Source organism: Miniopterus natalensis, chromosome 20 (genome assembly GCF_054644295.1).
Source record: "Miniopterus natalensis isolate mMinNat1 chromosome 20, mMinNat1.hap1, whole genome shotgun sequence".
In the NCBI taxonomy this organism is placed as follows: Eukaryota; Metazoa; Chordata; class Mammalia; order Chiroptera; family Miniopteridae; genus Miniopterus; species Miniopterus natalensis.
The window spans coordinates 11,040,784-11,068,347 of NC_142100.1; the positions used below are offsets into that span (position 1 = coordinate 11,040,784).

Sequence of the window (27,564 nt, forward strand, 5' to 3'; positions counted from 1 at the left end):
GCCCGAGTTCCCCTGGAGCTTTAAGGATCATTCCCATCCCTCTCCAAATGCAAGTCAGCCCGCGCGCCGAACAGCAGCCCAGCCCTCTCCCTGCGCCTAAGAAACGACTCGGCAGCTGACTGCGGGCAGTGCTCTGTGAGCCGGGGCTGCCCGAGGGCCCTGCCCCCACGTCTGACATAGGCTCAGACTCTCTGCACTTTCCCGGCAGCCTGACTTCCCATGTCCCAGGTTCCTCCCCACCTCGGTCGCTCTCCAGTTGTCCCCACCCGCCCGAGGCTGTGTTGACTCCAGAGGGCAGGGGCCTGCGGAACTGCTCCGTTCCTTCTCTCTGAAAAGAAGGCTCAGTTACCTGCTATGCTAGAGTTTTGTTTGTCCCACTAGTTGACATTTATTTCCTGGCCACTGGGCACGGTCACTCCGCTGCTTTCCAGGCCCCCGCACAGGCCCGTGCGGAGGCGGGCGGGAGCCGGCGGCCCGTGGCCTCAGTCTTTGACCAGGGAGAGCTGTGGCGGCAGCGATGTCCAGGTTTCTGGGAACCTTCTGCTTGGCGATGGGCAGTTGTGAGTCCCATGTGTCAAACTCGGGGCCAGGTGCCTCCGGTCCGGCCTCCTCCTGCCTGGCGCTCACCTCCCCTTCTCTGAGCCGACCCGCAGGGCCCTCCCTTCGCGCTGTGGGGTTCACCCAGCTCTCCTGCCTGCTGTGACATCTGAGCCATGGTTCTGGAAGCCCAGGCTTCTGGAGGAGCAGGATGTGAAAGGATGGGAATAGCTGGGCCGGAGCGGAGGAAGCAGATGCTCCTGAAAAACAAATGGCTTTTCCATGTGTGTCCACGTTGCCTTGTTGGAGGCCAAGCGTAGGCCCTCGGGAACCCCAGCAGATGAGCCGAGGGCTGGAGAGGAAACGGCCGAGGCCCAGCAGCCCAGGCGACATGGCTCCTGCTGCTTTTGTGGCTGAGAAGTGGGGGAGGAGGCAAGAGGGCCGAGGGCCTGGCCGGGGTCACTGCTCGGGCACTCCACTCCGCTAACTGCTCCGTGGAGGAAGTGAGTAGATGAGTGAGGTCCTAGATGGAGGGGTGAAGAAAGACTGGGGACCAGGAGAGGAAGGAAGGGGAGGCTGGGAGGCTGGGAGGCTGGGAGGCTGAGGCCACGTTGTGGCTGTGGAGGCCCCAGGGCAGGAGGCCGGCTTCTGCTCCAGCTCTGCCTGGTAACTGCCCTCCTTCCATCTGCTTTAAGGTTCTGGGAGCCCTTTCACAGTCAGTCCTTCCCCGGCCACCGTGGGCAAGACACGCCGTTGGGCCTCTGTTTCCAGATCAGTTAAACATGTGGCTGTAATGCTCCCCGGCCGCTTCTCAGGGTTGTTGTGAGAGCCGGAGGGTGGACAGTCGGAGAGGAGTGAAAATGTACCACTGTGCAAAGAGGGCGGTGAGGGGAGAGTCCACCTGGGGACGGGATCAGCATTCAGGTCCTGACTCAGTTGCCCAGTAGCTGAGTGACACCAAACAAGTAACTTATCCACCCAAGTATCAGTTTTCCCCCTTAAATTGAGACACATTGTTTATTGGATAATATTAGAAAATTGTTAATTTTATATGATCACAGTTTTGTGATTATGTAAGACAATGTTTCTATATTTAACCAGATCTTCAGTTCCTCGTGGCTGCGGGGATTTTTTTGGAGCAAAACCTGCTTCCCATCCAAGTTAACACTTCTCAGTTTGTAAAAGCTGAGCTCATTGACAGGTTGTGCTGGGCGTTGTTGGAGGAAGTGGCAAGGAGGAGAAAGGAGGGTGCCTTCGGAGGCAGTTAGAGTGGAGAGGAAGGGGTGTCTCCAAGTTTGGGGACAGGTCAGAGGTCCCTGGGTCCCTCGGTCCCTGGGAGAGCATGAACCTCACAAGGCAGAGAAGTGGAGAGCCCCCAAAGGCCAGAACCCTGAGAAGGTCAGCAGCACCTGTGAGGGACCCATGGTCAGAGCTTCTCCCTGGCATTGGTGCCTCACGAGCCCCCTGGATCTGGTGGGAGCCTGGGAGGGGCAAGGGCCCCAGTAAGGGAGTCCACTCTGGTTTTAAGGAAAATGAAGGAACAGGCGCACACACCTGAGTTCATAGAGTGACAGTCACGCCTGCCTCGCTGCTGTTATTATCATCAGTGTTGCTGCTATTATTTATATGAGGCAGACTGGAGCCTGGGCCTCAGCACAGTTAGGTGTGTGGATTGCTGCCCCAGGGAGAGGACTGCTGGGACTGGCAGGGGTCCCTCCCTCAGCATAGGGCCCAGGCCCTTGCCTGCCCAGCTGGCACTGGGGCTTCTGCCATGTGCAGAGTGACAGTGTTAGGACTGTTTTCTGTAGTTGAGGATCTGGTTCAAGAACTTGGCCTTGGCTGGGCCCAGCGGGTGTCAGTGTGCCCAGGGCTACCGGAGCCAGGCCGGGCATCTGAGATGGGTGGAGGAAGCCAGGGCCCAAGGAAACCTTTCTTCTCTCTCCCTGTCTTCTGGCCTGGTCTGCCCCCCTCTCCTCGCTCCCAGTACCCCCCCCTCCAGCCCCCAACCTGGCTAGATTCTCCAAGTTCCCTGGCTCGGAGCAGGAGGGAGTAGGGAGTTTCCGGAATGTCTCTGCAGAGCTCCAGGGGGAGGCTTGGCAACTGGAAATTGTCAGCAGTCTCCTTGGCGACTAGCAGCCAAATAATTCTGGGAATGGAGGCGGGAGGGGACCTCTCTGCAGGGCGGCCAAGAGAAGCCGCCCTCAGCCCCTCATTACCTGTGTCAGTCCGGGCCGATCAGGAGACAGAAACCACTCCAGTTACTTGAAAAGAAAGAATTTAATATAAAGGATTGATAACTAGGTATAAAGTTGTTAATTAGGTGACGGAAGGGTAACAGAAGCATGCTCAGGCACCGTGGAGGCCGCAGCTGCAGAGCAGCCCCCCTCTCGGGGCTGGGGAAACCAAAGCACCAGGGCGCAAGGACTCAATGACATTTTGAGAAGGGGATCAGAGCCTGGAACCCAGACCTCTGAGGACAGGGTGCCTGCCAGCTAGGGCTGGGGTCTCTGGGGCAGGGGTGTGGGGGTGTGGGGTGGATGCTGAAGCTGCAAGTGTTGAAAAAACTATAAACTGGGTTCAGCTGCTGCTTCAGGAGGGGCCTGCTGCTGTGGGGTGACGCTCGCTTACGGGGAGCACAGGGAGGGAAACAGGCAAGAGCATGTCCACCCTTCCTCCTCCGGCCTGCAGCCTCCCCCTAGTGGCCCCGACTGGGAGACTCTAATAGGAAGCATATGGCAACACAGAAATGGGGGGCCAGTGCATCGCAAAGCCATGCAGAGAGGACAGGCCTGGAGCCGAGAAGCAAGAACCTTCAAGTGTTCGTCACTGTCTTCCGGCCCAGCTCTAGTGGAAAGAGCAGTGCCAAGCACATAGTAGGTGCTCATCTAATATCATCGTCGGGCCTCTGCGTTGGTCGGTTCCTGCAAGGGCATGTGGGAGGCCTTCTCGAACTTACTCTGGCTTTTGTTGCAGAGTTACTGACGTTCCCAGGCTCCGACAGCTGGAAGGAATTTGTATCATGGTGATGGAAACAACAGCAGTGAAAGAATGTTAGGTAAGAGTGGCCCCAGGAAAACTATAAATCACTGTGATCAAATCATATATTAAGGGCAAAGGACAAGATAAATTGATCTATGGGATGGAATTAGAGCCAGGCCCAGGAACACATCCCAGTGTGTTGGACTGTAGGATAATATACAATAAAAGCAGTATTTCAAGCCAGTGGGGTCAAAGGGTAGTTTATTTAACAAACTGTATGGGAACAACTGGCTATCTGTCTGCAGAACAAGGTTAAGCTCTCTACCTCACAAGTTATTAGAACTAGATTTCAAATAGATGGAAGATTTAAATGTATTTAAATTTAAATATTTAAAACAATTTAAATATTGTTTTATATTTAAACAATTTCATAGGCAAATATTTAAAACAATTTTAAACAATATTTAAAACAATTTAAATATTTAAAATAATTTAATAAAAAAATTAGGAGAATATTTATACAACCTAGGTTTGAGGAGATTTTTCTAAACAAAACAGAAAATCCAGAAGCTACGGGGGAAAAGATAGACAGAAAATGTTTAAATTTTAGAAGGAGGAAAGATAACATACAAAGTCAGAAGACAAATTGTAAACCAGAGAAAATGCTGCTGATAAAGAGTTAACGTCTGGCCCTGGCCAGTGTGGCTCAGTTAGTTGAGTGTTGTCCCACACACTGAAAGGTTGGGGGTTCGAGTCCCGGTCAGAGCACATGCCTGGGTTGTGGCTTTGGTCCCCGGTCGGAGTGCATACTGGAGGCAACTGGAGTGCATACTGGAGATTGATGTTTCTCTCTCTCTCTGTTTCTCTCTCTCTTTTCCTCTCCTCTAAAATCAATAAAAACTATATATATATATATACATATATATATGTATATATATATATACACACGCACACACACTCATATGTATATATATATATGAAAGAGAAATCACCTAGTAGAAAAATGGGCAAAACCTATGAACAGGTGACTCGTGGAAGAGCAAGTCCAAATGGCTAATACGTTGTCAAAGAAATGCAGGTTTTAAAAGCCTGCCACCGCTTTTCATTTATCAGGCTAGCAAAACGTAAAGAGAGTAACAATAGCCAGGGCTGGAGAAGATGCGGGAGAAACAGCACTTTTTGCCACAGACTTTTGAGCAAGGGACCTGGTAACATACGTGAGAACTAAGAATACGCGTCGCTTCGACCCGACTACGTCATTCGTGGCGGTTTGTCCTAGCAAACCCCAGGATGAAAAAATATGCATGCAAAAGATTTAGAGCATTTTTTGTGGTGGCAAGAATACTCGCAATGTTATGTTATGCAAGTATATAAAAGAATAAATTACACAAAAGACAGATGCTTATGATTCCACTCGGGATACCTCTGAAGTCGTCAAAGTCACAGAAACAGAAAGAATACTGGTCGCCAGGGGCTGGGGCAGAGGGAAGGCAGGAGCTGTTTAATGAGTAGAGTTTCAGTTTTGCAGGATAAAAAATAGCCACACCTGGCTAGGGGCTACCATATTGGATCACATAGCTTCAAATGTTAAAGCTGAAACTCTACCCATTAAACAATTCTCATTTTCCCTCTGCCCCGCTGGTCAGGGTGCTGTGGAGGGAGAGTCTAAGTTGAGAGGGCTCTGGAAATATACTGAACACTGCTGAACTGTCCTCTCCAAAATGGTTGAGATGGTAAATATTGCATTACGCATCCTTTACCATGATTTAAGAAACAGAATAAATTGGACTATCACGGTGTTAGTGAGAAAGTAACTTGCAGAGAAATCTGTGTGGTCTGTGCGAAACAATGACAATGAATGTAAATAAATGTCCTTTGGGGGACCCAGACCCACCTGGGCTCCCCAAGCCCAAGGTTTCAGGCAGGAGCAAGCACTGAACTGAGCTCTTTGGCTTTGTCAGCCGTCGGTGGCAAAGCACCTTCAGACTCCCGCCCTAGTGTCCCCCCATCTCAACCCACCTCCACCAAACACCAGCTCCACACAGGCTCTGGCACTGCCAGCTGAGGCCCACAGCTGTTTCCAATATCTGCACAAACTTTATTGAAATGAGAAACCCCGTTTATCATTCCTCAGGCCCAGCTCCTCCTGATTAGGTACATACGACCTGACCTGTTGGCAGGGCCTGAGCCAGCAATCAAAAAACAGATTGTTCTGAGCAGGGAGCAGAGGAGCAGGAGCTGGGGGGCTGGGAGGGGCCCAGAGGAGTGTCTAGCCAGCCTGGGGCAGATGGGGGATATTCTCAAGCTGAGGGAAGGACAGGGCTGAGTAAATTCTTTAAAGGCCACTGGTCTGCTTGTCTTCTCAGGCCATATCTTCTCTCTCTGGTCCCCAAGCCTCTCCCAAAAGATACATCCTCCAGTGGGAACATCTCCCTATCCCCAACCTCTAAACTCAGACTCAATTTCTTTTTCCTTTCGTCTCTCAGCTGTACCCGAAACCCCTCTGGACACAATAAAAAAATTTTAAAAATTAAAAATAAAAATGCATCTCTCCACAATTCCTCTCTTCCTAGAGCTACAGAACCTTCAAAACTCAAATACTGAAGATAACTTAGAGGTGACTTAAGTCTAACTCCCTCTCAACTTAGACTCTCCCTCCACAGCACCCTGACCAATGGGGCAGAGGGGAAATGAGAATTGTTTAATGGGTAGAGTTTCAGCTTTAATATTTGAAGCTATGTGATCCAATATGGTAGCCCCTAGCCATGTGTGGCTATTTAAAAATTAGTCCCACATCTGGGTATACAGATGACCCTTGAACAACACATGGGTTAGGGGTGCTGACTGCCTGCACAGTCAAAAATCCACATGTAACTTAAATTGGCCCTCTGCATACATGGATTCCCAACAGCCAGTTGACCCTTGAGAAGTGTGGGTTTGAACTGTGAGGGTCAATTGAAAGAATCCATATATAAGTGGATCTATGCAGTTCAAACCTCTGTTGTTCAAAGGTAAACCATGTATCCAAAGGAAATGAAATTATCTTAAAGACACAGCTGCACTCCTATGTTCACTGGAGCATTATTCACAACAGCCAAGATATGGAAACAACCTAAGTGTCTATCAGTAGATGAATGGATAGAGAATATGTGGTATAAATATATAATGGAATATAACTAAGTCATAAAAAAAAAATCCTGCCATTTGGACAATATGGATGAATGTGGAGGGCATTGTGCTAAGTGAAATAAGTTGGACAGAGAAAGATGAATACTGTATGGTATCACTTATAAGGGGAAATTTTTTAAAAAGGAAAAAAAAGTCAAACTCACAGAAACAGAGAGTAGAATGTTGGTTGATGGGGGCGAGGTGGGGGGAGGAACTGGGGAGCTGTTGGATAAAGTGAACGAACTTTCAGTTATAAGGTAAGTTCTGAGGATCTAATGGACAGCATGGTGACTATAGTTAATAAAAATGTATTGTATACTTGAAATTTGCTGAAAGTAGCTATTAAAAGTTTTCACCAAAAAAAGGGTAAGTATGTAATGTTATGAATATGTTAATGAACTTGACTGTGGTAATCATTTCACAATGTATACATGTATCAAATCATTGCATTGTATACTTTAAATACAATATATATACAATTTTATTTGTCAGTTATAGCTCAATGAAGCTGGGAAAAATGAACTAAAGCTAAAAATTCAATTTCTTAGTCATACTAGCCACATATCGAATGCTCAACAGCCACACGTATTAGACAATATGTAAGAAATGCAAAGGATCTCATATTTTACCCTAGTTGTAAGCTAACAATTAATCTGCCAGTTTCATGGGTGCTGACAGAAGATATGAAACTCCCAGGTCTGAGACAAAGGACCTTATTATCTACCAGAGTATCAGCATCTTCTTGCTCCAGTTTCCCGAGCACCAATTCCCACAGGGCAAATATGAAGAGGGCCAGATAATACCAGCACATGCAGTGGGAACCCTAAGTTCAGGGAATCTGCATCTTTTATAATGGGTAGGAGGCATGTTGTTCTTTGCTCTAGAGGAAGACACTAACTCTACCTTCCAAGGCTGTCTGTTGGCTATACAAACATCCTTGAAAAGTTTCCAGATAAAAGGCATTCAGGGCCTCTGCGTAAAAAAATGTGCAGAAATGCAAGCGACCCATGGAGAATTGTCTCCCAGCACAAGGTTGAACTTTTCCATCACTGCAGAAGGTCCTGCTGGACAGGGCTGCTCTGAGCAATGGAACTGGCTGCTATACGTGCTCCCAGCACTTTGGAATTCAGACCTGAGGAGTTGCAGAGAAAGGAGCCAGCATTTCTGGCTAAGGGTAAGCTCACAGCCACACACAGATATGCAAATTTCAGGGTGTTTCTTTGATGGAGAGTTCACTCACATCACACTTCTTGCCTTTCCTAACTGAACTGTGAAAGCTGGGTCTGCTGTAACATTTATGGGCTGCTGCACCCTGGGCTGTCATGGGTTCTGTGCTCATGAGGACTCTGAGGATCCATGACGGGCAAAAGTGACACATGGCCGGGAACACGCTTGAATGGTCCAAGACGGCAGTGCACTGGTGCCCAAACTTTGGCAGGTGTCAGAATCCCCTGGAGGGGTGGAGGAAGGAGCTTTCTGAGCCCTGTTCCCAGAGTTCCTGGTTCAGGAGGTCCACGGTAGGCCCAAGAGTTCACACTCCTAAGACCTGCTCAGGTGATGCTGACGCTGCTCATATGTGACCCGGCTGTGACACTATCTGTCTTACTAATATTTATGCTTTAACACATGTTGAAAAAAATATAGCCCGCACATCAAAGTAGTTATATTTTTAATTATTCGATTTAAGGATATATTTACATATATACGTAGTTCAAAGATTATCTTTCCCCTTCACCAGTGCTGCCCAAACTTCAATCACTCTTTTAACACCTTGGCCATTTTTGCCAAAGAGGGAGGATTCATGCAGGCCCGCAGTAAGGTCCCAACTCTGCTACACCCACAAACCACCCGCCACCTTTCGGGTCCCCTCCCACAGTTATAACATGATCTTGTTACCTCTCCATGGGATTTCCCAGGACTTGTGAGAATCTCCTTCCTTCCTTCCTTCCTTCCTTCCCTCCCTCCCTCCCTCCCTCCCTCCCTCCCTCCCTTCCTTCCCTCCCTCCCTTCCTCCCTCCCTTCCTCTCTTCCTTCCTTCTTTCCTCGGGAAGCAGGCACAGTTCCCACCCTCAGGCCGCTTATTGTCCAGGGGACATGCTCTGTTACTTTTAAGTGCTAAGGAATTGTCAGGGCTCATTACAGTCTCAGGTTCTCCACCTGAAGACAAAACCACTGCTCCTTCTGCTGAAGCCTGAAGGCTCTGGAAGGAGGGAGACAGTCCCAGTTTAGGGGGGAGAGAGGGACGGTCAGGCACAGGTCTTGCCAGCTTCCCTCTGCCCTGGGCAAGGTGGCACCATCCTTCCCTTTGGGGCAGCTGTCACTTTTCCAATCATGCTGCTTCAGGTAATAACAACGCCTCTGGGTAAATCCTGAGACCGAACCCCTGTGAGCTGCCAGGCCCAGAAAAACGCCATCCTAGACCAACCCATGGTACTTTGCTAGAGCAATAGGTCCTGTCTTTATGGGCCCAGCCTTGTTTTGTTTTTTAATCGTCACCAAAGATATGTTTTTATTGATTTTTAGAGAGAGAGACAGAAAGGGGAGAGAGAGAGGGAGAAACATTGATGTGCAAGAGAAGCATTGATCGGTAGGCCCCGCCCCATCCCTCCCCACCAGGAACCCAACCCGCAGACTTTTGGTGTCCTGGGCGACGCTCCAACCAACCAAGCCACCCAGCCAGGGCTTAATGGGCTGTCTTAATGGCAGCGGGGCACAGGGAAGTCAGACCCTAACAAGAAAGGAAAACAAATATTCTGTGACCGTGAGCCTGGAGAGACCTGCCTGGCGGAGCCCTCGGGCGGTCGCTAGAGGAGCCGGCTGCTCTTGTCCACGGGCGGCTGACTGGGGGACAGGCCGGGAGGGAGGCCTCCCCTCCACGAAGCCCTCGAGCCACGCTTTCGGCTGAGCCCCCCAGGCTCCAGGCGGAGTTTCCATCGCACCATTCCTTCCACGGGCCTCTGGCCCCTGCCCTCCTCGCTACAATGACCTCAGACGGACATAAAAACGCTGAGCTCAGCACAAGTGAGGGAGACATGAGCGTTGCCTCGGGGTCCCCGCGGACCCCAGCTGGGTACGGTGCCGCCCTCGGCTCCCCTCCACAGGATAAAGTGAACTCATTTATTCGGTTGTTTTAAGTGAGCTCACCCCAGGCAGTGCCAGAGAGCAGACATAAATCTCTCCCGGCCCGAGTCCCTGCCAAACACCTTGGACAGGACTCGCTGCCTGTTCAAGACAGTTTTCCTGCCTCGACCCACGAGGGGGGGAAGGCACTAAAAATCCAGGGGGTTGGGGGGAGGGTGTCAGCAGATTCTGGGAATGACAAACTTGTCAACGCTTTGGCTAATAAAAATTCTTCCAGTAAGAAGGCAAACTTTCTGCCTTAGAGGTTTTCCTTCGCGCTCTCGGTGGGTGTGGAGGGCGACCCTGGCCACTTGGTCTGGCTGCGGGTGACCCCGGGCCGGGAACGAGGGTTTTCTCCCATCTCTGAAGGCGGCGTCTGCACCAGAGGTGGGGCCGCTGGTCGCATGTCGCCCTCTGGGCTGTGGGTACAGCCTCAGCTGCTTCCAAACCAGAGCAAACTCAAGCGGGCGGTTTGAAAACTCGTGGCCAGAGAAAACCCTTGCCTGAGACTGCAGCCGCTCAGCGACGGGACGGGCTGGGGGCGAGGGACTGTGTGTGTGTTACCCTTCGCTAAGAGGTTTCTTGAAAATGTTTATTCTTTGCAAACACGGGGATGTAGAAGGAAAGCCACCTACCACCTTACTGTCTCTATAACGTATCAAGTGGTTTTGTGCCTCCAAGTTGTCTTTTTTTTGTTGTTAATCTTCACCCCAGGGTATTTTTTCTTTATTAGGGAGAGTGGAAGGGAGGAGGCAGGAAGGGGGGTGGGGAGCATGGGCTGGGTGCTGGGGCCTGCAGAGAGCAGGATGAGGGGGTCTCCCCCCGCCTCAGGGCCCGTTAGAGGTGAGGCAGGAACAGCAGTCCCATGTTCTCCACCAGACGAAGCAGCGAGGAAAGGGGCTTGAGAGCTGGAAGGGACCTTGGGGGACAAGGCACAGCAGGTGAACTGATGTCACGGCACAGAACGGGCTGGTAACACTGTAGGGGGGCTGGAACCCAGGTCTCTTGTCCCCCCAAGACACCCCACTCCCCTCACTCTGGGAGATGAGTCTGCACAGGGGCCTGCAGGGCCCAACCGGGGTGCACCCGGCCCAGACACACACACCCCGCACCACCAAACCGTCCCCTCAGCAACCACAGCGTCGGGCCGGCCGGGCCTACTCCTGTGTCTGTGCCCCCAGCCTGCCTCCTGACTTGTCCGAGTCAGGAAAAGACCTACCACGTCATTAAATATGATCAAGAATTCAAGTCCCCGCAAATTAACGTATGGACTGAGTAAGTTCTTACTGCCGAGTGGATACAGTCCAATAAAAATCCAGGGGGGTTTGGGGAAGTTGATAAAAATAGATCTGAAATTAATCTTTGCAAAATAAAACTTGTAATGATTTTTTTAAAAATAAGGGAGATTAAATAAAATAAATAAAAATAAAGTAAGGGAGAATTAAAGTAGCCAAGAGGAGGAAGAAGTCCTTAATCCACATTACATAACAATCACACTTAAACTGTGGTATGGCCCAAGAATAAACTGGAATTAGGTAGACACCCGGGACCCTATTATATGGGCATAGGTGCGTAGATATTTAATATATGAAGGAGGTATCGGGAGACGGTGAAAAGTGCTGGCGGGTTGGAGCGAGACGCGTGCAACCTAAGAGGACCCGGCTCCTCTGGGAGTCCCCTGGGTCACTAAGGCCCCACCGCGGGCCCGGCGCCCCTGGGTCAGCGAGCACAGGCTGCCTGCGCAGCAGGAGGGAGCGGCGGGGGTCCTGGATCTCAGGGTCCACGTGCAGGCCGGGGAGCCGGCCCTGCTCCGGACTCCAATCTTCAGCTTCTAGTCCAAGGGTCCTCTTTCTGATCCGGCCGCTCCCTGAATCCAAGGGAAGGAGGCTGGGCAAAGCCAAGACTGGCCACAGAGGGTCCCTCTCCCCAGTGTCAGGAGAGGGCCTGCTCCCCTCGCCCCCAGCGCTCTCAGATTTTCCACGGTGCCCACGAGCCCACGTACCGAGGCTGCCAGATGCTCTCGGGGGGCCCGAGCTGCGCTGAGGCGGATCAGCGTGTTCTCACGACCGAAAGCAGTAAGGCCTCTTGAGCAGGGCTGTCACACATCCTACCAGGCGAGGACCAACACATGGCCTCGCCTATTATTCATAGTTGCTGCAGATCCAGCGCCTCACATCACAGGGCCGCGCCCCAGGCCAGGAGCTCTCACAGCTCCCCCTGGAAATCCCAGCCCCTCTACGTAACCGTGAGCGTCAATATGCTCACGGCGCGGCGCTGGCCAAGACAAACCCAGCGGATCTGGTTTGGGTCTGGTGCCAAGTAACACACAGCTGACTGAGCCAGCACGCAGATGTGCCGAAGTCAACCGGCTCTTCCACGTCTCCCTTTACCCCGAGGCGGGCATCCCTGGAGAGAGGACCTCGGCCAGGCCACCGTGGCCACGCAACGAGGGCGTGCAGCTCCAAGCAAGGAGTCTTCGGGTTGCTGGCTCACCAGACTGGACAGTTAGTGTTAAGGCAGCTGTGGCGCAGGGGACCCAGGGCCCGGGGCCTGCTAGGCCACGAGACAAAGGGATGTGGGGAGGGGACAAAGGGCCCTCGAGGTGGAAGAACGCCCGCTGTCTGCAGACCCTGGGGGAGCAGCTGCCAAGTAGAAATGACGCAAGACATCTGTGAGGGCATCTGGTAAGAGGATCTCGGAGACCTGAGCTGGGAAGGGAGGTGGCACAGTTTTCATGTGTTTCTGAGCCTTCTTTGTGGGGATAAAACCTAGGCAGGGTGACATGCATGTAGGATATATCAAAAGAGAGGTGCCAGGAAGACCCTTCCACGTCAGGGCGACAGGAGCATTCCGTGAGGCTGCTGCTGCTGGTGGTCTTGTGAAAAAGCTGGGGCCCGGGCTTTCTGGGAGAGCATCGATTTCCTCATTTTCTCAAGCGCACAGGCTCACTTTTTAGTAGAAAATGTGAGAAATAAAACGCATCTCAATGGGACTTGCGGGAAAATGTCCAGGATTCTCAGACACACCCTTAAAATTCTTAAAAGCAAAACCACTGGCTACACGAAACGTTACTTCTTAAATACGCTGCCAATTTCTAAGAAATGACAATGATAGAGCCACAGTTCAGGCACCATTAAATGATTGATGATGGATTAAATCTCTAATTTGAAGACATTAAAGGCAAACTAGAAAAACATTTTGAAATTCTGTATGTTAGCTGAAACATTAAAAAAGCAAAATGTTTTTCCAAATATTTTTACTTTGTAAAGCTTTCCGTGTGTGTGCGCGGGCACCCAGCGTGCATACACGGGGCGGGGGGGGGGGGGATTTAGTGGCTGGAAGGGGCAGCCTGCAAGTGAGGGCTGAAGGCGTGTGGCTTTTCGGGTGCCCTACTAGCTCCAATTCCAAACGCAGCAAAGCTCTACTGCCATCTCGTGGCAGCACAGGACGTTCACAAGAGGGGTGATCTGCTCAGACTCTATACATTAAATCCACACAAAGTCGTGCACCTATGCAAAGATTAAAATAAGAAATAATGTTGCCTTTTTAGTCAAAAGTCTCATGTGTTTCACATCGTTCTGGTTTCAGAAAGGCTTAAGGTCTTTAAAACAAAGGCTACCACGTTTATTTTGCGAAATGTAACAATTTCACTTTGAAAAAGCCTCGACATAAAAAATTACCTTTAAACCCCATTTTCACATAAACTAGGAAATTTCACAAATGATAAAGTTCTTTCTTCAACAGTCAATCTTTTCGATCTCATCCATGTCTTCAGGGTCGAGCTGCTTAATGCTGCTGTCTGAAAGGACAGGTGAACAAACCGGTCTCACCCAGGGCCCACCTGGAGTCTCATCCCTTCCCACTCGGAGATTCTGAAGACAGGGACACCTGTGAACATGTGTTCCTGTGACAATGGTGTGGGAAGCCTCACGATGGGCGCCTTCTCCAGATCAGATAAGGAGGGATGGCATCAAAATAACCCACTCATACTACCTAAAACAGCATCATAAGCAGCCGACAACAGAACCCACATGTCTAGACACCATGGGGCAGAAAATAGGCCACGGCACATGTGAATGTCAGGGAAGGGGCCTGCTGAGCTCTGGAGGGGCGCAGTGAGTGGGTGCAGGGGCTGGGCTGCAGGACGGCCACAGGGAGAGGGAGGGACTAAGGCTCCTCCGCTGAGTCACTTCCCAGGACTGGATCTTTAGGAGCTTACACAGCAACAGTGGTTCTTAATGGTTCTCCCTGCCCCTCCCCGGGTCCTCAGTTATCCTAACACAGGGCGATTAATCAGCTTCCCTGAAGGGTTCACAAACGTGCTAGTCAGTATGCGAACCCTTTAAAATTATATTCCAAATCGCACATGTGCCTCTGTGCATGTCCCTGGGGAGTGTCCACTGCTTCTCATCAACATTAAGGACCATGTCCTAAAGGTGAAGATGTATTTGGGGCCACAGCCGGGCTCCTCTTCCCCTGCTCCCAGCATATCCACAGGCTTTGGGGCCTGGGGTAATTCGACAAGTGGACACTCAGGGTACATCACCCCTGGAGCTCCCATCAGAGTGCAACCTGCCAGTCCAGGCGCCCAGCAGGCCCTCAGAGCCTGCCTCGTTGAGGTGGGGGCTGCAGGAGGGGCAGCGGACCTCAGAATGTAGGACTGTCCTATTTGGTGGGGCGGGGCAAGTAGAAGGGAAAATGTAAATAAATGAGGAAGCCGGGGGCAGAATATGAGCACCCAGGACACTGCTACTTTGCTTAGGTTGGTTCTTTACAGGACATGGAGATCTGGTTCAGGTCCCAGAATAAGCAATAACGTATAAATCTGAGTTGACATGGATGCCACGTGATTTAAAATTTTCTATTTAACAACCATGTGCTAATTGATCAAGTGTCGCACAGTAGGCTCTCTGGCACTGTGATTCAGAAGCCTCCTGTCCCATCCTGTCCCGAGCCCCTGGGTTGGGATCCATGACCAGAGTCGTCACTGCCAACGTGAGCAGGCCCACTGTCCCCTGTGAACGATGCTACTTACTAAAGTGGTCCTGGATCTTCATAAGCAGGGGCAGCTTGTCGACTTCGATCATGTTGAAGGCAAGGCCTTTTTTCCCAAAGCGTCCCGTCCGCCCTATGCGGTGGAGGTAGGTCTCGTAGTCCGGCTCCTCCAGCTGGTTCACAGGGAGATCAAAGTTCACCACAATCGTGACCTGCTTCACATCAATCCCTGGAGGAGGAGAGACAGCGGAGGTCCCTGCTGCTCCTTCCTTAGGAGACAGCTGTCCAAGAACCACACTTACTGGGGGGTCCTCATTTCACAGACCTGGTCTCACAGGACTGAGGGGGCGCTCGGGTCAGGCAATCTGCTTGTACAGCATGTCTGCCATGCTCAATAGGAGTCAGTGGAAGCTAATTCTACAGAAGCCTGAATACATACACTGTGTGTGCACATGTGCGTATGTACACGTGTGCGTGTGTGTATGAGAGTGCACAGTGAGAAAGGCTCTTACCAAGAGCACAGAGCCCCTGCCTCCTCTCTGCTCCCTCTGTGCCCAGTTGCCAGCGGGCCCTTAGCCCATGTCCCTTTCCCCGTCACAGGGCACAATCAGGGGGTGAACAGATGCACTAACTGTGGTACATCCATTCAACGGAATACTACTCAGCAAGAGCAAGGAATGAACTGCTGATACATGGAACAGCACTGATAAATGCAAAAGCATTATGTCAAGTGGAGTAAGTCAGATAAAGAGGCTGCCAACTGTAGAACTTAATTTATATGGTATCTAGAGAGACAGAAATCTGATCTAGAGTCGCCAGGAGTTGCAGAGACTCACTACAAAGCAGCGCAGTTTTGAGGGGAGATGGCAATGTTCTGCATTTTGATTACAGTGATGGTCATAGGACTATATTTGTCTCTCAAAACTCATTATATAGTGTATACTATACATTGAACACTATACTTAAGAGTGAATTTTAACACATATAAATTATACTTCAACAAACTTGACTTTAAGTACACACACACACCTACCTCGGGCACAGACATTGGTTGTTATAAGAACTTTCTCTTTTCCATCCCGAAACCTCTGAATGATGGAAGCTCGCTGATCCACGGTCAGCTCTCCACTTAACAAAGACACCTGGTGGCCATCCTGCATCATCTCCACCGTCAACCACTTGGCATTTCGACGAGTCTACGTGAAAAAGCAAAGCCCAGCACCCCAAGCTAAAGCAGACTGGCTGTATTCACGGTGCTCAGGCGTGCGGGCGGGAGCCAGAAGGGCTGTCCTGGAGGAGCTAGAGTGTGGCATGGAATTCTGTGCTTCTGAGGGTCCCAACCTCTCAGCCTGTCAGAGCTGTGGCTTCTCAGCCACGAGAAAGATGCTAAAACACTCCACCTATCACACGCGGTGGTATAATGACGACATGAGGCAACGTGCTAATGATAACATCAGACCCTAAGTGCTCCACGCCTGCCGGGCATGCTGCTAAAATCTGTTCACGCAGCAATCTGACCAAGTAGTTACCTAATTTCATTTTTAAAATTAAAAACAAAAAAAAAGCCGGGCCAGTGTAGCTAAGTGGTTGAGTGCCAACCCATGAAGCAGGAGGTCATGGTTCGAGTCCCGGGTTGCAGGCTCAATCCCCAGTTGGGGGCATGCAGGAGGCAGCCAACCAATGACTCTCATCACTGGGGTTTCTCTCTCTCTCTCTCCCTTCCTCTCTGAAATCAATAAAAAACTTTTTTTTTTTAAAAAGTTAGAAAAAATTAAAAAAACCCAAAGCTTAAAAACGTGAGTACCCTGCCCAACCTAACATGCTGGCCCGTGGCAGAGCTGAGCTTCCCTTTATCCCACGCGTGCTCTCAGACCTGGGCTGGGCCGGGGGCGCCACTCTCGAGCAGGGGATGGGAGAGCAGGACAGACGGGAGCGCAGAGCGCCCGCGCGATCGTGGGGAGAAAGCAACACGAACACGTGGGCACTGGGAATGTCAGGTTGCAAAAGATGAAGATAAAAGCAGCGCATTGCCAACAGTGAGGGGCTGAGCGGCTGCTTTACTCATAGCAGGTCAGGAATGGAAGGGGACGTTCTTCACCTGATAAAGGGCGTGTGTCAAAACCCCTCCAGAAACATCGGCCTCCGTGGGGAAGTGGGAGAAGCCTCCCCTCCGCATGAGGATGCCGTCTCTTTGGCACAGGGAGGGCCCGTCCCATTGCTTAATCTAACTTCCACCCGCAAAATACAAATCCCTTCTACTCAGGTTGCCCTGAAGATTAAACCGCAGAATAGGCAAGAAGCGCTGAGCACGGTGCCCGGCCACGGCGCCCTTCTGAGTATCACTGTCCCCCGACTCCGCCCGCAGGGGTCCAGGCACAGCCAACTCCGCCCGCAGGGGTCCGGGCGCGGCCGAGTCGCGGCAGCTACCTGGCAGAAGATGATGGCCTGGCCGATGGTGATGCCACCATAGATGTTGCACAGGGCTTGGTACTTGTCCTTCCTGCTTTCGCACAGCACGTAGTACTGCCGGATGTTGTTCAGGGTCAGCTCCTCTTTCCGTAGCTTGATCACGTTGGGGTCAGGAATGATTCGCCCCGCAAACTGCCACACGGACTCCTCGAAGGTCGCCGAGAAGAGGAGCATCTGGCACTCGGAGGATAAAGCTCTGTTGGGAGGGACAGGAGGAAGGTCGTGACCGACGGCCACCCGCGCGGGCCACTCGCCCCGGAGGCAGCCTCCAGCACCTGGTGCCTGCTGCCGTCAGTGGCCCGCACACCGGGCAGGGCTGAGCGCACGGGGTGCCCGCGACCCTGCACCTCCACGCACAGCGCAGCGCATCCTGCTGCGGCTCGCCACCAGGACCTGCAAACGCACGTACACTGACCGGGCAGCTCAAGAGCAAAGTTCCATGTGTGTCCTGCAGGGTTTCAGCTTTTCACACCCATGTTCTCTCCGGGAGAAGCAGAATCACGGAGCCCAGTGAGTCCAGACGCCGCTCACGGGGCTCGTCCCGCACAGAGTCGCGCGGGGGTCCAGAGAAGGAACCGGGCCGGTCATTCCAGGGTGGGGGTCCTGGTGGCCAGGACTTCCCAGCTGGACGTCCTGCGCACTCCGCACCTGAGACTAAGCGCTGCATTATCAGCTTTCGGCCACTTTTCAGTGAGAACTGGGAGAAGCGCTTAATGAGTTTCAACTGCACAGAAATGGAAGGCGAGGCCTCCTTAGACACGTGCCTATCCAGTGACCGTCACTGCTGCCGGCCACTGGGAAGATCTACAGGGCTGGCCTGCAGAAAATCTTATCTTTAAAACGGGACAAAAAGGATGTCCTCTCCAATCCGGAAATACACTGAGGGTCCGGATGGAGGAAAGGACTGTAGCAAAACAGAAATTACATGTTGCTTCTCCACACGGTCTGATGGCCTCTGAGTACAGGCAATATCTGCTTAATCGGTCCTCCGGGATTTACATTCTCCTTGAGAAAAGTTCTATATTTATGTATCTTAACACTATACAGTAGCAGCCTGTAAAATGCAAGCATCCATTTATAACAAGTTTAAATAGATTAAGATCAATTGCTACGTCACAGATGAAACATTATAAAATAGTTATATTTCTCTCAAACACATTTATTAAATTAGTTCTACTCTAAGCAATTACTGTAACTGCTACTGTTAACTAGTTCTACTGCTGCTTGGTTTAAATAGTAGATTAATGTCACAGGAAATCAGAATAATATATAATGTCAAACAAACATTTTTCATCTTTTTATGTTAAAGTACCAACACATGTATATGATTGCTTCTTCTATATTATTATATTATATTATATTATATTATATTTATTATATTATTATATTATATTATATTATATTATATTATATTATATTATTATATTATTTATTCATTTTGTCTGCTATGACTATGTCCCAGGTTGGCTCTCTAAAACGTTGGTCACTTTAAGGAAAGAAACAACGTTAAGAAATTTCCCCAGATCTGGCAGGCACACATTTGGGGAATGAAAGAGCGCACCGTGTGCCGAGTACAATGAATTAAAAAAAGACCCCGACTGAAGCACATCACTGATAAGTGTCAGAACACCCGGGAGAAGGAAGGCTCTAAAAGTCTCTGGAGAGAAAGAAAACATCACACAGAAGTCTTGGGATCAGGATGACATTAACCTTTTCGGCAACAACACTGAAAACCGAGAGTATTCATTACAGTATTTTAAAAGCCGTTTCTGTTTTCCACACTGTCTCCGAATTTACAGGGTAATGCACTTCAACCTGGAAGGCGACGTGCAGGCAAACCATCGATCCAAAGGTCAAATTTGCAGGTACAATGAAGACATTTTCAGACAGGTGTCAATGGTCAAATTCACAGGTACAAGCGAAGACATTTCCAGACGGGCAGAAACTGGAAAATGAACTAGTTTCAGGAAGCCGTTAGGGAACAGACTGTGTAAACCAACAGCAGGCCAAGAGGGACCCAGGGAAACGGGCGATTCAACACAGTGACCGGGGGCGGGAGGGCCTGTAATGACAGGGGCGCAGCAGGTCTGGAGAGCAACCAGTCCAGGCCAGGACCAGAAAGAGGGAGTGGGAAGGGCTTCAGGAAAAAATAAATAGGGGGTTTTAAAATTGTATTTCCCTATTTGGAGATATCACTGACATGATGCACATGATGAAATAGAGAAAAATTAAAGATCCCCACACAGTGACACCTACTAAACACATGAAAATAGGCAATTATGACTTCTAGGGGAAAACCTAATTTTAACAATACACTGTTCAGCAGTGGACAGTATTTGTAATGTCACAGTGACATCAATACTTACTGTTAATGAACCAAACTTACAATATGACCACAGAGAGGTGTTAGAGGGGGCAGGAAAATGAGAGCGAGCGGTGGAATGAAAGAACTAAATCCCAACCTCCTCTAACGGGACGTCAGCAGACAATGACTGTACATCAAGAAACAGCAGTACGGCCCGGCTGGTGTGGCTCAGCGGTTGAGCATCGACCGAGGATCCAGGAGATTGCGGTTAGATTCCCGGTCAGGGCACATGCCCGGGTTGCGGGCTGGATCCCCAGTCGGGGGCGTGCAGGAGGCAGCCGATCAATGACTCTCTCATCACTGATGTTTTTCTCTCTCTCTCTCTCTCTCTCTCTCTGAAATCAATAAAGACATATTAAAAAATATATATATAGCAGTATGCGCACTTATAGTCATGAAGGTTAATATCACAACAGGGATGCATTCTCTAGGGCATGGGGCAGGGGATTACTGCTTTTCACTGTAAGTCTTTCAATACTATTTGAATACAACACTAAACGTATGCTTTGTTTAAAAATAAGGGATACAGAGTTCTAAAGCCCACTCCCAGAAATTCTGATTCAGTCAGTCTCAGGTTAGGGCTGGTAATCTGTCATTTCCAGCCCCATCAAGTGATCCTGAGAGACAGGCCTAGGACAATGACAGGATTTATTTAATAAATTGCAGGCAAAGTCGGGACTAGGCTACTAGGCTCCTGATCCCGGGTTCCATCTTCTCTAAACCCTGATCTATCCACTGTAACCTTAAAGCTCCATTGGATTTCAATAAACTCTCTTTAGAACTCTGCTCCAAATACATAAATTAAAAAAAAATTACTGGCACATTTTGGAGCAAAACCCACTCTATGGATTCATCTGTAAGCCTGTGGGGCAAAAGGAAAGCAGTGAGGAAGGTGGAAATTCACAGCAGCCGGAAGGCCTGTGAGCTGGTGAGACTTGGTTTGAAAGGTGACAGAAGTAGGGAACCGAGCAGTAAGGACAAGCAGGAGAAGCAGACAAATGAAATTTCTCACCCGGGCATGAGAGCCTGGAAGGAGGGGTGCATCTGAAGATTACCTTTGAATCCGAATGCTCTGATCTGAGAACCCTTGCGTGGCGATCATAACATCTGCTTCATCCAGGACAAACACACGGATCTTAGCCAAATCAATTAATTTCCGCTTGAAGTACCAATCGAGGACAGTCCCAGGGGTGCCGATTATAATCTGCTGGGTGACGTCAGTGCTCCTGGGAACTAGGGAGAAAAGGGCTTGAAGGGCTCCTTCAGATGCAAACAGCCCACAGTGCAGGGCAGTGCGACACAGAGCTCTCACCCCAGGGACACGTCTGTCCGTGTGCAAACCCTGAGGTCACTGTGGCTTTGAACTGTGCCGAGTTTTAAAATAAATTTCTTAGTTTTATGGTGATGATAATATCCTGAATATCTGATTCATTTAAAACGCCACCCTGCAGCATTCCCGCTGTCCTACAGAAATGCTGGCGCAGCTGTGAAAACCCTACAAACCCTCCCCAAATGGAAAATCACCACCATGTCTACCAATAGGTTACATTAAATAAATTAAGGAACATTATGCAGCCAGTCAAAAGAATGAGACAGGGCGATACGTACTGATATGGAAAGATGCCCAAAACATCTAAGTTTTTTAATATTATGAGAAAAATACTCCCGTTTTGGTAAATACTCTAAGAAAACACATACATATACATTTTTCAGTGTATGAGCTCCAAAAAAAAAATGCAAAAAGCAAAGGACTGTTAACAAAACTGTAGTTATCTTTGGAGGTAGGTTTCTGGAGGAAAAAGAAGAACACTCACTTTTACCCCCTAATCTGTGTTTTAAAGATTTTTTTCCCTGCCATACACATGTAATACTTTAATGAAAAAGTTAAACAGTAAGAGCTGTTCTGCGCCAAACAACTGAGCTTCAAAGAAAGGAACATACAAAGCGTCCTCCTGCAGGGTGTGCGAATGGGGGACACAAGGGTCCCTATGATGCGCCAGGCGCTGTGCACAGGGCTTTGTCCACATCACTGCGTAGCATCCTGACACCGGCTCTGTGACGCAGGTGCTACTACAGCCCCCACTTTAGAGACAAGAAAGCAGAGAAGTTATATGACGTGCTTGTTAGTGGTAGAGCCACGATGTTAAAAATCAGCCTAGGCCGGCCAGTGTGGCTCAGCGTTTGAGCGTTGGCCTAGGATCCGGGAGATCGTGGTTTGATTCCCGGTCAGGGCACATGCCCGGGTTTCGGGCTCCATCCCCAGTAGGGGGCCTGCAGGAGGCAGCCGATCTATGATGTTTCTCTCTCGTGGATGTTTCTGTCTCTCTATCCCTCTTCCTTCCTCTCTCTCTCTCTAAAAAAAAAAAAAAAAAAAATCAATAGAAACGTGTTTTTAAAAAGGATCAGCCCAGACAGGCTTCGCAGCACATACCTGGGTTCCCTCGAATGGCATACATCACTTGGACGTCCACGCAGAATTTCCCCATCTGCTCAACCACACGGCCCGTTTGCAGAGCCAGTTCATACGTAGGGGCCAGGCAGAGGCACTGTGCGGTAGAGAGAAGGGGGAAGGGAAAGTTCAGAAGCCATCACGCAAGGCTGACAAACGACTAAAATATGTACCCGGAGAGGCACAGAGATTTGGGTTGAATAAAATATTTTAAACTGCATACAATTTAGCAGCTGCTGGATATATACTCCTCCCTGCAGGGTTGTGAAGACACACAGGTTACCGGGCACACTTTTCTTGGTGGGGGCGGAATGGGATGTAAAAAGGCTGGCAACCGAAAAGAGGGGGGTGTGACAAATTTCACCACCTCCGGCCAGCGATGAAAAGTCTGCCTCTTTCCAGAACATTCCCTGCTGGATCTGATCTAACTTTGCTTCCTCCAGCTCTTCCATGTGTTCCTCCCACCCCCCGCCCCCATCAACAGCGGCTGCTGAGTGGAGATGTGGGTGGGAGAAGCTGGGGCCATGTTTAAAGCTTCAATGACAGGCCTGTGATGGAGAGCAGAGGGAAACACAGCTAACGTGCTAAAGACAGTTTCCACACAGATTTCTCAAACGCGGCTTTTCCTGAGGAAGCTTTATTCATAATATCCAAGCCCAAATACAAATTTCAGTGGACTTGTCAAAAAACAAACCAACCACCAGATGATTTCATATGTCTGGCTTCAGTTATTCACGGCCCCAGCGTATCTTGTTGATCAGAGCGTAAGCGCCCCGAGGGCACCCTTGTTTCCCCAGCACTGAGGGCACTCAGCACTCGGGTACTCAGCTTGTCCCACGAGGGAATGAGTACAGTGTGGAGACAGGGAGCGATTCACAGATATTTCCCATGAGTGGAAGCTAGACCAGGAGCAGGGCGAGCACAATTCCAACCCTGCTCGGTCAGTCTCTGACACCTGTGACCTCATGTGACAGTTCCCTCTCCAAGCCTCACCTGCCTCCCCGGCTAACTGGGTGAGGTGGACTGGAAGATCTTCAGGTTCCACCGCTGTGGAGCATGGATGCACACCTCATTCCAAGCAGTGCTAAAAATGCAACTGTTTCATTTAATCTGCATGAGGCAAATACTCATTCATTTGCTCATTCACTCACTCACTTGCTCACTCACTCATTCATTCATTCCCTCATTCAGTGTTTAATGAGTGGTTTCTACAAGCCAGGCACTGTGCTCGGTGTCAGGATTCAGAGTGAACAGAACTACAACCCACGCCTTTATAAATGTTATCTTTACAAACAAGGAAACAGACTCAGGGAGGTTTACTTCCTCGCCTAAGACGTTCAGTCAGTAAGAAGGGAGGCTGGGACTGGAGCCACTCAAACTGTAAAGCCTGCGCTCTCGATCGCTGTCCCACACTTCTGCCCAATACTCTACAACTTCATGAAAGAACGTCTATTGTAAATATGGTATCGCTGCAGCAATACCGCCTATTACTAAAACATCATCGGCACTGAAAGCAATCCCGTCTCTCTCGCAGCCCTTCCTCACCTGCGGGAACAGTTCCGAGGTGTTAACTCTGCTTAGCATTGCCAAGACAAACGCAGCGGTCTTTCCTGTTCCAGACTGGCTCTGGGCTATGAGGTTTTGGGGTCTGTAGAAAAGAGGAGACCACTGGGCATAAGCTGAATATAAGACCCTGGGCATGAACCAAATATTAGAGCCTAAAAACAACCAAGCTGCAATTACCACTACCCTGGGAACTCACGGATGCGCCAGCATCATCGGGAGGGCCATCTCTTGGATTTTGGATGGTCTATTAAATCCCATTGCATAGATCCCTTTTAGCAACTCTTCCTTTCTGTGAAAACAAACAAAAATCAAACACTTAAAAGCTCATGATTGGTTGAGTAACCTCAGAAATACGAACTTGAAAGGTGCATTTCTAAATTAAGCCACTTGGTAACTGAGCTTCAAAAGTAATATTCAGAAATCAGACTATATATCTATCAATGCCCAAACATATGCAATCATGCCTGTACAGCTGGACCCCTAAAATAATAAGCTATACTATAAACCTAGGGCAAGGACAGTAACAGAACCTAACACTGACCTTTCTGTTGAACCAAACAAAAAACTCATCTGACAGATGTCCATTAATTTGCCAGGAAGAGTTTTCTTTCCCACATAAGCAGAACTCTACGTGAAATTTGTTATTTAATTCTTATTAATGAATAGCAAACTTTGATGTTTTAACAGCTATTTTCATAGAAGACAGAAATTTATGTAGGTGATTCTTTCATCAATTCTGTCTAGGGGCAGAAGACACTGTTACCTCACCCTTCTGAGCCAGTACTTTTAAATGCTTCTTTCCTGGGGTCTCATGACAGATGCCAGGAAGAGAAAGTGCAGTGGGCTGGAACTCCTCCACCTTCAATAACATGCACGTCTGAGATGTGCTTAACTGGCAGGCTAACTGGTAGATGACTGGCAGCCAACTTTTAACCATAGGAAGGCTTCTCCTTCCATTCAGAAAATGTCTGGACACTGGGATTTTGGAGCTTTCCCCTTTACACAAGTCCATATCGATAAAATGCATTTCTTTAATGCCAACTGATAAATCCCTAGGAAACGCAAACCCATTTGGGAAAGGTATTCATTTTTAAGCCACTTGAAACACAATATAATTAGAAAGGAAAAACTTCTAGGTTATCTAAAGGGGGTGGGGGGACATTTGTGTCATCAATGGTCTTGTATCTTTACTCTGGTGTAGAGATTAGCAATACGGCTGTCTAGCTTAGCTATTTCCCTTAGCACAGCAGGATTGAAATATTTTACCATCAAAAATGTTCTCGCCCTAGCCGGTTGGCTCAGTGGTTAGAGCCTCGGCCCCTGGACTGACTGAAGGGTCTCAAGTTCGATTCTGGTCAAGGGCATGTACCTTGGCTGCAGGCTCGATTCCCAGCCCGGGTTGGAGCACATGCAGGGGGCAACTAATTGATGTGTCTCTGGCATCGATGTTTCTTGTTCTCTCTCTCTCTCCCCCCCTTCCTCTATCTCTGAAAAGCAATGAAAAAAATATCCTCAAGTGAGGATTTAAAAAAAAAAAGTTCTCAACTTGCTGAACAGTGCAGGCATCCCAGTGTTGTTCTTTGAGCTATATTTTAATTGCATGCAAAATGTACACATCTCATTTTAATACTGAATATTGGAACACAAAGGAGATCCTGGCAGTTTTATGATTAGCAGATTAGTTTGCTCTGTGCTGCGATTCCCGGCATTTCCCCCACTGAAAGAGTAAAAGTACTCACAGCCGCAGCTCTTCAAATGTTTTCACTGAGTAGAGGGGAGAGCTGGGATCCTTTTGTAAGACTTCGACTCGGTGACTGGATTCTACTAAGGACTGCCGGATTAACTTGTTTAAGAGTGAATTAGCAGCCAAATCCACTAAAAAGGCAAGAATAAAAAGGGAGATATTTATGCTTTATAGCAGGGGGGGAACTCAGGCTTCCCAAATGACACCTAATAAGTTGCTCCCTCCCGCTGAGTGGTGTATATCAAGCAACTGCTCCTACTCTCATCTTTCTTCTAAATAAGTTTCTAGAAAAAATGACATAGCGCCGAGAATTTTTTTTTTTTTCTCACGAGGATCCAGTTTCTTACAGTCTGCTGCTACACCAACCTCTAACTTCAAGCAAGTCTACATCCATCGCCACCAGACCCCATGTTTCCTCGCCAGCTGGAAATTCTTAGCCCCTCCCTACTACATACTCCATTTCAACTTCCTCTAGAAATACACCCCACTCCTAACTTACTATTATTTCTCCTGAAAGTCACTAACTTATAAAGAAAACAGAAGTAAAGACGGTTCTCCAACTGACAATACATTACTCACATCATGAAATCATGATGAACTGAAACAGAGTGCTAGGGGATGCATGCAAATGAATTTGTCTCCTACCTACTTCTACTTCGTCGTCTTCTGCGTTATTAACAGAATCATCTAAAAGGGTGGAAGAGAAACGATATATGTAAAGGTAAGCGCCAAGCAGAGATGGGGAGCGCCGGTATCATCCCAATTTCTCCTGCCCCCTCAACAGTGTGCACTGGCGGGAAGGGTCCTCCAGGGCAGGGGAAAGGGGCCGAGGGCCTTGAAGGGCAGGTCAAGGGAGCCAAATCTGCTTCAGTTGCCAGGGTCAGGAGGAAAGCAACGCTCCTCCACGGAGGCCAACCTGCTTTACCCTGCACAGCACTTACCCGGGTGTGGGGCTGCAGTACTCTTAACACCCCGAAGGTTCTTCCGGGGGTGGATAAGGTTTGAAAACTATTGAAAGACAGAAATTTCAACCAATATTAGGAAGGGAGACTTCAAGAAGGCCAGCGCTACCCCTAACGGGAGCTGGGAGGGGTGCAGCAAAGGCCACCCAAATGCTGTGTGTCCTCTGCAACGTCAGGTGCAGGTGCCTTTGGGGAGCTGCGTGAATTATCCTGACACTGGAGGGGCCTTTCGGCGGCCCCTGCACCTGCAGCGCCTCCTCGGAGGCCTCTGGTCCCCGGGGGTTCACACGCGCGAGGAGCGCGTCGGTGGGGAGCGGGGGGCACGCTGCGAGCCTAATGGTCACCCTGGGAGCGCAGACAGCGCGGGGTCTGGCTGGCCCCCGGCCTGGGCTTCCAGGGTCTTCATGTCGCCCTCGCAGACCAAAGGCCTCGCGTCTCTCGGGGTCTCCTTTCTCGGGGTCTTCTTCCAAGTCCTGGCGGCCAACAGCGCCCCTCCCCCCGGACCCCGCCCCTCCCCCCACCCCCGGCCCCGGCCCCGCGGATTTCCCCGGGGAGGGCCGCCCAGCCCCCGCCCCTGTGCCCTCCGGGTCCGTGGCGGTTACGTGGCTGTTCAGGTGCTCGCTCTCGGCGGCCCCGGGCTCGCCTCCCCACAGCAACGACGCCATGGCTGCGGCCGCCGCTCGGACCCCAGCACGTGCGTCCAGCGCTGCGAGGCGGGTCGGGCCCCGCCCAGCGGCCAATGGGCTTCCCGCGGGGCCGGCTCACGTGCCGCGACCCCGGCCGCCCGGCGCAGGCGCCTGGGCTCCCCGGAGGAGGGGGGCGGTGTCCCGGGAGGAGGAGGGTTGTTGGGGGGCAGGGGGAGCTGCGTGCATCCGCCCGGCGGCTGGCTGGCCGGCCCCGCAGCGCGCCGGGTGCTGGGAGCCGCGGGGGGCGCTGCGGTTGCGGGGCGCTTGCCCGCCGCTGACCTCTCGGTAAGGCGACAGCGGCTGGCGACTCTGGGCAGCAACAACCCTCGTACTGATTCGAGTCCTGCCTCCCCTACCCCACCACTCACTCCCCCGGTCATTCTCTGGGTGGTCGGGCTGGACCCCCGCCCCGCTTCCAGCTCTCGAGCCCACGTCTTCCCCCCCAGATCTCCGCATCCCCGTGACAAGCGGCGCTAGGAAAGCGGAGGGTCAAAATGGGTGCATTTCATCCGACAAACGAATTC

General features: G+C 50.1%; 1 protein-coding gene across 1 annotated transcript; it reads right to left on the reverse strand.

The window, feature by feature from the left end:
• Positions 1 to 13,414: 13,414 nt before the first annotated feature.
• Positions 13,415 to 27,031, reverse strand: DDX25 (DEAD-box helicase 25). The gene is made up of 12 exons (XM_087828625.1): positions 26,957 to 27,031; positions 26,334 to 26,400; positions 26,038 to 26,079; positions 25,388 to 25,523; positions 23,845 to 23,937; positions 23,628 to 23,730; positions 22,065 to 22,179; positions 20,689 to 20,866; positions 17,227 to 17,464; positions 15,833 to 15,995; positions 14,840 to 15,028; positions 13,415 to 13,603 (listed from the first exon to the last, which is right to left on the reverse strand). The coding sequence occupies exons 1-12, from the start codon at positions 27,017 to 27,019 to the stop codon at positions 13,542 to 13,544; spliced, it is 1,449 nt and encodes a 482-aa protein (XP_087684751.1). The 5' UTR covers positions 27,020 to 27,031; the 3' UTR covers positions 13,415 to 13,541.
• Positions 27,032 to 27,564: the final 533 nt, after the last annotated feature.

Excerpts from the sequence above, each read along its gene's own strand:
- DDX25 (XM_087828625.1), bottom strand. The coding sequence starts at position 27,019 with ATGGCGTCGTTGCTGTGGGGAGGCGAGCCCGGGGCCGCCGAGAGCGAG. Across the intron at positions 25,524-26,037 it reads AGACGACGAAGTAGAAGTAG|TGGATTTGGCTGCTAATTCA; the intron begins GTAGGAGACAAA and ends TTGCCTTTTTAG. Across the intron at positions 15,029-15,832 it reads AACCAATGTCTGTGCCCGAG|GGATTGATGTGAAGCAGGTC; the intron begins GTAGGTGTGTGT and ends CTCCTCCTCCAG.